At 40.6% G+C, this 13,288-nt stretch overlaps 3 protein-coding genes and 1 pseudogene across 3 annotated transcripts; all 4 read left to right on the top strand.

Moving 5' to 3' along the window:
- Nucleotides 1–1,920: 1,920 nt before the first annotated feature.
- LOC137790294 (claudin-6-like) lies at nucleotides 1,921–3,064 on the top strand (annotated as a pseudogene).
- Nucleotides 3,065–4,445: 1,381 nt separating this feature from the next.
- On the top strand, nucleotides 4,446–5,591 carry LOC137790686 (claudin-8-like). The gene has a single exon (XM_068585136.1). The coding sequence runs from the start codon at nucleotides 4,482–4,484 to the stop codon at nucleotides 5,379–5,381; it is 900 nt and encodes a 299-aa protein (XP_068441237.1). The 5' UTR covers nucleotides 4,446–4,481; the 3' UTR covers nucleotides 5,382–5,591.
- A 1,242-nt stretch (nucleotides 5,592–6,833) lies between these two features.
- Nucleotides 6,834–7,604, top strand: LOC137790695 (claudin-4-like). The gene has a single exon (XM_068585148.1). It carries the CDS (start codon nucleotides 6,834–6,836, stop codon nucleotides 7,602–7,604), a length of 771 nt encoding a protein of 256 aa, XP_068441249.1.
- A 2,016-nt stretch (nucleotides 7,605–9,620) lies between these two features.
- LOC137790808 (claudin-8-like) lies at nucleotides 9,621–10,703 on the top strand. Its single transcript, XM_068585341.1, has one exon. It carries the CDS (start codon nucleotides 9,621–9,623, stop codon nucleotides 10,701–10,703), a length of 1,083 nt encoding a protein of 360 aa, XP_068441442.1.
- The last annotated feature ends 2,585 nt before the right edge of the window (nucleotides 10,704–13,288 follow it).

Consider the following 13,288-nt stretch of genomic DNA (forward strand, 5'->3'; position numbering starts at 1 on the left):
TCCTACTTATAATTCAAAGGACCTCTCAGTGGTGACTCATTGGTTTGTGTGTTTTTACTCAACATTTCCTGTAGCTCTGCAGACATCTTGTCTTAAAGCCCAATGTGCTCAGACATGAGAATCAAGCAGTTAATTGAAGAAGTTTAATCTTCAAAAGATGGTAAGTGCAACTGATTAGTGTCTGAATGATGGTGAGCGAGCCAAAAAAAAATACTTTTCTGTAATTTGTGTAATTTTCACTTTAGGCACTCTAACTGTGAAATAAAGCAATGTGCATGCATAAAACAACTTAGAAATATTAACAAAGTGAAATTGTCTCAAATGGGAGATCCTGTGGTGACTACAATGAACACATTGGTCTAAATAAGAATGAAATCAGTCCATTTGTCAGTAGTTAAACATATATTCTTTACATGAACGGATGAAATCAATACAACTCAAAATCAAGCCACGCTCTTGGATCGGGGCTTGATTTTTCTCTATTCTCACATTATTTTCTGCATTAAGCAACTATTGTATTTTGTTAAATGTCTTTCGGTAACTTCCTTTTGTGATTTCCATGCTCTTTTTTTTTTTTAGCAAATGAAATCATACTTTAAAGATAAAATGCAGGTTCATCTGTCAAATCCTGCTAAAATTGTTAAACTTAAAAATTAAATTGTGCCAATTGCAGAAAAACTGCGTTAGCAAAGTATAGCCTCAGCAGCACTGACTGAAATACACTTACAGGAAGCAAGATAATTACTCCACAACCCTACAAATCTATTAAATCACAATCATTGACAATTTCAACAACAAAAAAACAAACATGAGCTTTACCAAAATAGTTTTGGACGACTATTGTGTTGTGTAAAGTGCTTTTAAAACGGTTCACCACCATGTTTTTTGAATAGTTGGATTAAGTGCCCCCTTGTCCCAGTGGATCTGGATTTTAGCCACTAAGAGTTATGACTCCCACAGACCTATCTGCTCTTTTTTCGTCTTGGAGTTCTTGTGACATCCTGTCACTCAGGCTCATTCCCCTCCTCCAGCCCCCTCACTCCTGTCAATCACCACCCTCAGCACAAAAGCTGTGGTTCTTCTTCAGATACAGGGGAAGGATCAGTTGAGACGTTACTGTGCTGTAGTTCAGGCAGCAGGGCTGAATGACTAAATAACGGTGAAATATTCAGGATTGCTTTGCTAATGCACTTGTTTTGAAGGAACACACTTATAGATCAGGCTTGTGAGGATTTCTGGATCTTAAAAAAAAAAATAACACTGAATTAATTGCGATAGCTTGGGAAGGAATCTGGAATTACATGTAATTCATGAAAAGACAACGTAACAGATTGTCTTGTTATTTTTAAATAACACTTTCTATGATGCCTCATATGTAATATATATATATATATATATATATATATATATATATATATATATATATATATATAATATAAAATATATATATATATATATATATATATATATATATAATATAAAATATATAATATAAAATATATCATCGTTATTGTGGCCCACAGAATGTGCAGTCACATGTACAGACAGCAGGTGGCACTGCTATTTGTTGTAGACGCACGTTACCTCCTGTGTCACTGCGCCAGCACTAACTTAGATCTTTCTGCATATTCAGTTACATTATATATTCAAAACCATCTTTACATCTAAATCCAAAACTACAATACCGGCAGCTGAGAAAATAAACAGAAAATACCACACGGTACGTTTGCATTTCAGAGCAGTTCAGCGATGTTTTTTTCAGCTGCTTTAACGGTAAACACACAAACTCGTGCTCAGGATGTGATGATAGTATCACTTAGCAAACCTGCTCAACAGGCTTTCCAGTTTCTGTTCCTGTTTTGTGACCTCTCCTGCTACAGCTCCCGCTCACAAGCCTTTTTCCTTCACAGTCTCATAAACATGGTGACCAACAGGGTGTTACCTTTGCTCGGCCAACTGGAGTGTGGATAAAGGAGTGGCTCTTTGATTGAGATCTGTGAAAACCTCCATTGTTTTTCAATTGTATCTACAATAAGACACCTGATGACATTTAGAGGATTGTTGGTTGAAGTTAAGGCGAGTTGACATGGTCATTTTCACAGCAGCACAACAACTGTCTATACTATTTGTTTTAAAGTTACAAAAGACAAGTCAGTTGAAAGATGTATGCTCCTCTTTGTAGACTGACGACACACTTTGTGTTTCCTGGGTTGTGAGGCTGCACGGTTGTGTGGTGGCTAGCACTGTCACCTCACAGCAAGAGGGGCTCGAGTTTGATTCCTGATTCCAGGCAGTATTTCTGTTTGGAGTTTACATGTTCTCCCCGTGGCAGCTTTCTCTCACAGCTTCCTCTCACAGTCTAAAATGTTGTCGTCTGACTTAATGCCCGTTTTATACAATTGTGGTTTCTTTGTCGTGTCCTTTATCCATGAGATTAATAGCTGAATCTTTTACAAAGTCACATCCCCAGGGCCGGATAGGGTACAGCACGCCAATACACTACAATATACTGCTGCACACGGGCCGATATCGGGACGCAGCGCGAGGTGTATGACTCACTGCTTATTCTCCCACCAAAGCTGCAAGCAGCCAGGGGGCTCGTGTGTGTGTGTGTGTGTGTGTGTGTGTGTGTGTGTGTGTGTGTGTGTGTGTGTTTCCATAATCCTGGTTCTCATCTCCCTGCCTGTCACACCGTGTGGATCCCAAAAGAGCAGTTGTTGTGACGACAAAATAAAGAGCAAGAACATCACCCTGGCCTAAGGGGGTAGTTTGTATCTGCTGTCTTTTCTGACCACACTCATCCCTGTCAGCCTGGCACGCCATACTGCAATCAACAACTTCTACAACGCAACAGTGCTGGATTCTCAGAAGCTCTTCATTGGCTGGGCTACTTCTGGTATTCTGCTGATCACAGGGGTAATCCTTCTATTTAGCTACAGCAAATGTAGATCAAAGGAATAAGAGCCTTACACTGACATGTATCTGACAGGGGCGAGGGATGTACGAAAAGAGGGGAGCGTGTAGGACGCCATCCAGCCTTCATAAGCATCACGGATATTTGTAAAGAACTAAACTGTACTGCCTGAAATATGAAACTTTTAATCTCTGTCACTAAACTATACAATATCTGTGTCAAACTATGTATAAATGTATCATCACAGTGACTATTTAGTTCTTATTGAACTATAAATTGTTCTTATTTTGTCCATTGTTTTGTACGCCTAAATAAGACAATCATCCTTTATTAATCTCAAAGCGGGGACATTTGCAAATCCTTCACAGTACGAACAGTTTTGAGTGATAGTTGTACACATGAAACTATTCGTATTTGAACATGCTTATTAATGTAATCAGTAACGATTGGTTTTGCAATTCTGTACCGTCACGCCATTATTTAGTGCAGCTTGGTTCATCAACTGTCACTTAACTGCTTACTTTTCTCCATTCTTGACCTTTTTGATTTGGGAGTAACTCATGACAAAGTATTCACATAAATAGTTAAAAAAGATTTGATTCTTTCACTGCTTGTGTGATTGCATAATGTTTTTATTTAGCATCCTAACATTTGAGTGAACCCTCTATTGGACTGTAACAACACTATAATAAAAAATTAAATGTAGCTGAATAGTAAATAGTCATTCAATGACTGCACAAATGAACTACCAACACACTGGTTATCTGGTTAAATGTTTCAGGGAGACTCCAGTGTGACGTTGACTTGGTGAGAACTGCTGGCAAACAGTACCGTGTTACAGTGAAACCGATCCGACTCAAGTTCCTGTGCTCAACACCTTTTTATCAGCTCCGTTTACATATGAATGAGGAGACAGTTGGACATCCGTGATCATCCGGTTAGCTTTGGGTTAAAAAAAGGGAGACAATGAAAAGGGAGACTATTTGTAGTTTTCTGGTTTCACATATTAATGTGTATCCCAAGCAACTACTTTTAATCTCTTACCTATCAGTTTCAGGAGGTACAAAAAGACCACACATTTAATGAATAGATTTGTAGCTTTTAAGTTAGAAACAGCGATGATATTTTGTATTTTTCATGTTTATAAAGTACAGTTTTAGCTATCTGTCTATATTTTTTATTTAGTTTAAAATAAAAGACATTTTTTCATGTATTGGAACTGTGTTGACAAGTCTCATGGCTGAACTTTAAAAGAGACGAAACATGCTTTGTTTGATCAACTGTGACTTTATGAAATGATTAATTTAGTTTTTGATTAAGTCTTCTAAATCACAAGACCAAACAGTTGATTGTTAGTGGTGGCAGTCGGAATTCATTCAAAACACGCAGCACTCTCTTTCCTGTTCCCATGCACGTATGTGTCTGTAATGCAGCTCAACCAGTAAGGTTGCATTGCACCCTGGGCATTTTTTTTGTGGGTGTATAAGTTCCCTGACTTGCTCGTCTCCTCAGATTGGTTTCTAGAGCTTGAAGAGGGCAATCATCAGCTCTCCGTGTGACCGCCACGATGGCCTCTTACACTGCCTACAGTGGCTACACCAAGCCACCCCAATCTTACGCGGGCTCCTACTACAGTGAGAAGCAGCCCAAGACGTATGCAGAATATCAAGAGTCTGAATTGGAGGAACAAAAGAGAATTGAGAAGAAGGACCGTCAGGACGCCGTCTGCTGTGAGGTAGTGGCCCTCATTGTGGGCTTCATTGGACTAATCGGAGTGGCAGCCGTGACAGGCCTGCCGATGTGGAAGGTAACAGCCTTCATTGAGGAGAACATCATTGTCATGGAGACCCGCTGGGAGGGTTTGTGGATGAACTGCTACAGACAAGCCAACATCAGGATGCAGTGCAAGGTGTATGATTCCCTGCTGTTTCTGCCGCCAGACCTCCAGGCTGCCAGGGGTTTGATGTGCAGCTCTGTGGCCCTCAGTGTCTTCGCCCTGGTCGTTTCAGCAGTGGGGATGAAGTGCACCAAAGTGGTGGACCATCGGGCTCGCACCAAGCACATTGTTCTCGTTGCTGGTGGGTGTCTGTTCCTCCTGGCCTGTCTCACTATCATAATCCCCGTGTCCTGGACCGGCCATGTCATCATCAGGGACTTCTACAACCCTCTGTTGATTGATGCCCAGCGCCGGGAGCTTGGGGAGGCCCTTTACATCGGCTGGGCGACCTCAGCTTTGCTTTTCACTGCCGGCGTGATCCTGCTGTGCCGTCACGCTCCCCGCACCCAGGAGTCAGATGAAAGGATTGTGTATAACCGCGACATGAATCTCTACCAACCTGGATACACATACCAGCCGTACACGTACCAGCCAGCGTACCAGCCATCGTACCAGCCATCGTACACGTACCAGCCCACCTACTCAGCACCGCCACCAGGGTCTATAGCATACACACCAAGTCAGTACTAGCGTGGGAAATCTAACCCAGAGACAATTTCGGACTCCCTTTTTCGTTTACTTGCCAAGATTTGGCACATTTGAATGTACTAACATGCCCAAACGCCATCACTTGAAATGGCCACATGTTTCCTTCCTTTCTTAAAGATGGCCACGTGTATTGCAGATTGAAATGTGTTATGGAACTGATAATGTTTTGATCATGATGAACTGTGTGTGTGTGTGTGTGTGTTTCCATATGCTTAATTTACACTCAATTATATCAGTCATTCAGAAGTATTTTTAATCTGCATTAATAGTTGTTGACATCACTTCTGACATGCTTTTTGAGACAAATAATGCACTCTGCCTTTTTCATTTAATATACCTGTGTTTATTGAGTTTTTGTTGTAAATGTACATACTCTTTTTAAAAATGCTGGCCTCACTAAAAGATAAATTGTGGTTTCCAATAAAGGGGTAATGTTGAGAGAAAAATAATTTAGTGATTTGTAGTTTTTTTGTATTACACAATTAAAGAAGTAAGAGTGAATTGATTACACGTCAGCCAGTGTCTCATTTCCTGCCAAAAGCTCTTAGGTTTGCCTCAGATTCAAAATGTCCTGATGAAACTGCTGCTGTTCAGCTCACGGGTGTGTGAGGTAAGTTGTTTTGTTGTCCCCATTGTTGTCAGTGAAAATGTGCCTAAACTGGTCAAACCAGACTGATCACTCCTGTCCACCGACAATGCAAACCAACCCAGAGATGTCGTGTCAACCAAGCTAGAGTCGCAACTGCCAGCTTTTTTTCTGAGCACAGACACACGAGACAAGAAATACGATACAGACAGTGACACATGGGTACACAAGTATCAACCCAATGACACACACGCAAGTGCAAACTATTATGGCCAGTTTCTAAATGCTTTTTTTGCAAATATATTTTGTCTTCCGCGCCATAACGTTTGTATTTTCTAGAAATTCCTTCTAACATAAAGGGCAACACAGTGGTGAACGATAGTTCAAACAGCAAAAAGACAATGTTGAGCACCAGAGCTGATTCATGTCTGTGATATCTATAGATACGGTAATACATTATCATAAAGTATATCTCTTTATATATAACCCCTATGCCTTGTTGAACAACAACCTATTTCTTTTATTTCAAAGGCTTCCTTGTAAAGTGTGATCTGAGAATGTAAATCGAGACTTCTGAATAAACAAAGTGGCGGCTTACAGCAGCTCCTGAGGTAGGTGTGCAAAGAAAAAAAAAAGGCCTGGGGATACAGTTTCTTAGCAACCGGTCGCAATTCCCACCCCTCCCATTCTAGTGTCCTGTCCACAGGGAGGAGGCTGTACAGGTGAACATCAACCTGCTCCTCCTCCACTGGGATTCAAGGTAAATCCATGTAGTGCTTCCTACTATAGTCACAGCGTGTCGGCACATTAATATACGTATGAGTTTGGAGGGATAAGAGGAAGACACAATGGCCAACTCAGGATTGGAGATCGTGGGTCTGATATTGACCCTGATTGGGCTGATTGGGACGGCCGCGAGCACTGGGATGCCGATGTGGCGAGTCACAGCTTTCATTGGGGAGAACATCATTGTTTTCGAAACCCGCTATGAGGGTCTGTGGATGAATTGCTATCGGCAGGCCGACATCAGGATGCAGTGTAAAGTATACGACTCTCTCCTGGCCCTGCCCCCTGATCTACAGGCGGCCCGGGGTCTCACGTGCTGCGCTCTGGCGTTGGGTGGCCTCGGTCTGCTGATCGCCTTGCTGGGGCTGCAGTGCACGTCATGCATCGAAAACAATGATCGAGCCAAGCGGCTGGTCCTCATCATTGCTGGAATCATGATCTTAATGGCTTGCGTCTGCATCCTTATCCCAGTATCCTGGACAGGTCACGTCATCATCAGGGACTTCTACAACCCCTTGTTAATAGACGCTCAGCGGAGGGAGCTCGGTGAGGCTCTTTACATCGGCTGGGTGTCGTCTGCTTTCTTCTTTGCTGGAGGATGCATGTTTCTTTGTTGCAACCTGATGGCTGAAGACAAAGGTTCAGAGAGGTACGTGTACTCAAGGAACTCCGACTACATGACTTACCCTCCACAGCCCCTGCAGCCTCAACGGTTGGTGCTACTTCCCCGACAAGAACCCCAGTTTCAGCCAGTGCTGTCAAGGCACCCATCAACCAACTACAGCTACCATTCCAGATACCCCTCTGTACGCAGCGGCGTGGCTTATCTCTGAACACCTGAACTGACTGAAGTAATGATGATCACAGTTCACATGTTCCATAAATGCAAGGAGATGTCTATTTTAATAAGGCTTTGTTTGGCAGTGCAACGCATTTTACATTTTCAAAAGGTTTTTAAAGAAAGCAAAACACAATTCAATGAATACATGAACTGTGAATGCAAATGAGTCAAATCACCCACATCAAATGATACACAACATGTGAGGAGTGTTGAGGAGTGTGTTGTTGAAGAGCAATGATTACAGGATTTTTATATGAGTTATAATCCAGTGTAAGCGAATGATTTCCATTATTTTTTATGAGTGTTGTATATTACATATTATACTGAAAGTCTTGTTTTTTATTTTAATTGACCAGTTTTGTATGTCTATGCTTAATATAACAATTCATGCAGCCTTTAACCAATGAGTAAAGTGACACAATTTGTGTTAACTGTTAAATGCTTTTTGTTGTTGGCACATATGACTGAACTACACCGACAGTTTATACTTAACCCAGTTTCCTTCAACATTAGCTGTGCCTCAGCACACGCCTGTGTAGTAAAAAAAAATAACGTCTTGCAGCACCAATCCCCTCAAATATATAAAGTACTCATATTGTTCAGCTTTTTAAAAAAAGCTTTCTGCTTTTCTTAAAGTTTTGACCAGTATTAGATACAGGATCAAGCAGCTATGGGTAGTATTAGGATAGCAAACTCTAAATTGGTGAGTGATTGGGATGGAAATTCACAGACATTTGTTTAGAAAATTAAAAACATGTAGTAATAATAATGCATTTTATTTGTTTAGTGCTTTAAAAAGTTGCTGTAGGCACTTTACATGGTAAAAATAACCAAGACAGATGACATACCAAACAAAAACATACATACGTATGTGTGTCCATTCTTTTGGAACACAATTGTAAGTTTTTGTTTAAGTTTGGTACGATGCCCTGGAGGTCTTACAAACTAATATAATTGGAAAAAATGTCTAAGTAAACATGGGATGCAGGTTTAAGACTGCTTGTTCAAGGTGTGGACCGCCTTAGTGCCTTAGTGTTTGTAAAGAAGCCAGACAGGGAAAACCTAGCTGCATGATCATGTGATAAGAATTTGCAAGTCACTTTGAATACAGAGTTTTAGATTGAAAGTTATCTCGTTCACATCTGGGTTGAGCCGTCTCCATATATTTAAGCCATCCCAAAACATTTCTGTCTCTGCTCAGTGAAGTAAATTAGCTCTTGAACTATTTGGTCATCTCATTTCATTTTCAAAAGCTGGAGACTCTCGATTCCTTATGCAATATATGTGATGACAGTTGAAGTACAATCATTTCATTGATGTCTCATACTGAAAATATTTGGTGATGTAATGACAATGTTGTTGTTCTCCGTTGTTGCTTAATGTTAAATCAAAAGGAACAACCTGTTTGTGTATGTATGTCTTCTCAACAACCCTAGAGTTATTTAAATCTGGCATATTTTAACTTCTAATTCATGAATTGCTGGTACTTTTCTGGTACTTCTGGCTTGGACTGTGTGACGCTTTTCCCTCTGTATGATCACCTTGAATGTCATTTCTGCTCTCCTGTGGACAACAGTAGTACTGCAATGTGCTACAATGTATTGTTTGCATCTGAATTTCTATCACATATAATTATGGAGAATAAAAACACGGCAAGTGGTAAAAATGTCTGAAGTTGTTAGCTGCGTCTGGTGTGTTGGTTTACTGCTGATGAAGTTGATGGCACAGATATACCACTCTAGCCAGAGGGACCATAAACACAAAACAAGCAAAGCTTCTTTTTACCCCCATTGCCCTGAGCCAACCAGGTGACAGCAAAGCCTTGTTCCCATAACAAACCACCTCTTATACCGTACCAACTGCATCAGAAGAGAAGATCGACGCTGCCTTGGACATCTCTCTGACTCCGTCGCTGAGATATTTTTTACTAAAGCGTCAGAAATTATTGTCTTCTCAAGATAACTTTTTTTTTTTATTCGGACACAGCTGATTTCTCAAAGGCTGCACAATGGTTCAAGGTGTTTCAGAGATAGCCGCAATGTTCGTCGGCCTAATTGGGCTGATCGGGGCGGCGGCTACTACAGGGATGCCCATGTGGAAGGTGACTGCTTTCATTGGGGAGAACATAATTGTGATGGAAACCCGCTGGGAGGGCTTGTGGATGAACTGCTACAGACAAGCCAACATCAGGATGCAGTGCAAGGTGTATGACTCTCTGCTGTTCCTGCCCCCAGACTTACAGGCAGCCAGAGGTCTGATGTGCTGTTCTCTGGCCCTCTCAGGTCTGGGGCTCCTCGTGGCTCTGGCAGGAATGCGTTGTATATCCTGTATTCGGGATAATGATTGGGCTAAGACCATAATCCTAATGGTTGCCGGTGGTATGCAGTTTGGGGCCTGTATCTGTGTCTTTATCCCTGTGTCGTGGACAGGTCATGTCATCATTAGAGATTTTTACAATCCTTTGCTAATCGATGCCCAGAGGAGGGAGCTAGGAGAGGCTCTCTACATCGGTTGGGTGACCGGCGCCTTTCTTTTTGCATCTGCTTTGTTGTTCGTCTGTCGGCGTATACCCTCAGACAAAGGCTCATTCGACGTGTACAAACAAGCCAACTTGCTCAGTTACAAGCCAGCGCCCATGCAACCAACAATGAGGTATCATCCCATCTCAAGTGTTTCCAGCCTCCAATCTACAGCATACCATCCGTCTCTGCACAGCCAACACTTTGTTGGACAACAACTTGCGACTCCGCTTCAAAACACTCCTCAATTTATGACAAATGATCCAGCGCTCGTCAACCCTCCTGTTGTGTACAACCCAGGTCTGCCAGAAAATGCGTCATTGGCATATCAAGGTGGTTTGGCTCCTCACTCCTCGATGCGGAGCTCTAACCATGTGGGAAGCCTGTATACGCCGGACAACTCCTTCTACAGAAGCCAAAACGCCACGTCATATTCACAGGCTGGTGATCCTACTGCCTCCTACCAGTCCAGTTTTTATCCGGTTCCACACACTCCTGTTTTTATAGGATATAAAGCATCAAGAATTCAACCAGGGTCTCACAGTGGGAGCAGTGCTGGTGTGTACATATAAACAACAATTGTGAGTGAGGGTTTTTTTTTGCTGCTTAAACATGAAAGACACAAAGCACTTTGCTTTTGTGCACTATTGTCAAGATGAAGGTGTTTATTCTTCATATATTGGAGTTATCTTAATGCCCAGCGTAAAAAAAAGGATATTTATTCAGTTCCTACTATTTACACCTTTTTTTTTGTAATTTGTATTTGTAAAATTGTATAGTATCAAAATAGAGAGATTTATAAGAAATCATCTGTTTATCCTGTTTTTAAATGTTCTGTGATTATCATTGTACAGTATGTTTCGATGCATTTACTTTTTTAATGTCTTTTACTGTCAAGATGGCTTTGTACTCAAATAAAGCAGTGCTGAAGTGTATGATTAAATAACTCACTTGTAGATGGTTATAGTTTGTACTAGCAATGATCACTGCATTGAAACTTTGTGTGACAAACACGTCGTATTTAGCAGGTAGCATTCACTCAACAATTTAGGCTTAGTGGTTAGTGGCTTTGAACGAGCTTTGTGTGTTTCCCTTGGGTGCAGCAGTTTTATAAATATGTCAAGATCAGGTAAATTCCATATTTTATATAAGCTCTATGATGGACTAGGATCCTGTTAAAAATAAATTCTCTGCATAATGCCCATGATTGCTGCTCGGATGAGCCATTTATATGTGTCTGTTGATCGTCATGCACCTTTCACCAAGTCAAATTCCCTGTATGTTCAATGTAGCTGGCAATAAACTCTTCTGATTATGATTCTGATCTGTGTTGAAGGGCATAAATAAGTCAGAATAAATTAACAACCGAGATAAACAACGTTAGAAACGATAAGAAAATAACAAATGCCACTAAATATTTTGTGGTCGTTGTATAGATATTGTTTTAAAGCCTGTTATTGGTGTGACAGTCCTACTGTACTCAGTCAATTTCTTTTAAACAATTTCTGTCAAAATATTTTATTGTAAACAGTGAGACTACCTGAACGGGTATTTAAAGACACATAAAGGAGAGCTTGCAAACCATTTTAATTTATATGAATCTGATTTGCGTCAATGCCAGTAAACACTCCATGTGCCGAGATTATTGTTTGATAAAAGCAATAACATCCTGGCATTTATGCTAACACCATGGTGGCCGGAGATAATCTTCAACATTATCGATAGTCACCACAAGAGGGCACCAGATAATGTGATGAGTGACCTAAACCCTGAGGACAGGTCTTCTACCAGTCAGAGGAAATTCATATTAATTAAGGGAATACATTTGAACCCAGTTTAAGGTACAGGGTGTTTCACATGGTAAAGTAAGGGCATTTTATCATATTGCACTATAGTAATAATAATTGTATCTATTTTTTGTATTACTAAAATTGTGTTTGTGATTTCAAAGCAAGATGGTCAAACGTTGAACACTACTTAATTAATACATTACCCAGCTTTTACTTGTGTATCTCCAGTGGAGACTTCAAATTGAACAGCGTGTTTGGCCAATTGAGAGTGTTCTTGCACTCAGTGTGTGAATAGAAACATTATTTTCTAACTATGAGACTCTAATTTTGCTAATTTCTGGGGAATTAAATAATATGAACTGAGATTAAACTAATCCCCATAAAACACCCCTGATGCTTCTGCCTTGCGTTGGGGGCAGTAGTTTCGAGCATCATCACCACTCGCTGATTGGTGCAGGTGAGCAACTCGAACTTCTTCCATCCCAAACAGCTCAAGTGGGTTAAGGTAACATGAACATTATGCTTTACTTTGCTATGAGACAGTGTCAGATAAACAGTTTGAGGTAGTTAATCTTCAAGGGGGCACCACAGACCAGTCTGAAGATTAGATTTGCGGTTCTATCAGGACTGGAGCAAAGATTTAATCATTCCTCGGTGTAGCAAAGCAAAGACGTTGTCGAGGTCGAATGTTGCCAGATTTGAAGTTAATCTTCAGGACGTATCCATGTTTGCGGATTAGCAGCTTGGCTTTGCCCTCAATTGAGCGCCTGCACGGGAGGGATGCTCAGCTGTGTCAAGTCAGCCGAGGACAGCAAGGAAGAGACGGAAAACCAGGCATGTTCGATTTCAGAATAAAAGCATGCAAAGCATGGGATAATCAATGAACAATGGGTAAAAAGCACACATTGTATGTTTACATGACTAAAGCCTTTGAGATAGAGAGAATTAAATACATAAAGAGGTACAGCATTATTGTGAAATTATCTACAATCACTTAAATGTACAGAATCTGCAGCACAATCGTGTTGGATAGTTGGTAGTTTGTTCATCACACAAATTTAATGGCAGACATATATGCAGCCTATTCCTCTTTAGATATGTTGAATTGTGGGCAATTCACTTGGTTGATAGGAGAAAATTAATTATCACAATATTGTTTATCAAATACTTCAGTATTGCGATGACATTGCATGGTTTATTTATATGTCCTTTTAAATAAAAAGATAAACACTTATCAGTAATGTGGATATAATAACAAAGTTAAAAAAATGTCATCACTCTACTGTCAAGCAACCTGCAAACCCAACAGAAGACAACATTTACAGCTTACTATTATATAAAGTTTCCAAGATCTAAGACAACTATCT

The sequence above is a fragment of the Clinocottus analis genome, unplaced genomic scaffold, assembly GCF_023055335.1.
Source record: "Clinocottus analis isolate CAN_PGR_092001 unplaced genomic scaffold, fCliAna1.0.p SCAF_2, whole genome shotgun sequence".
NCBI classification, from domain to species: Eukaryota; Metazoa; Chordata; class Actinopteri; order Perciformes; family Cottidae; genus Clinocottus; species Clinocottus analis.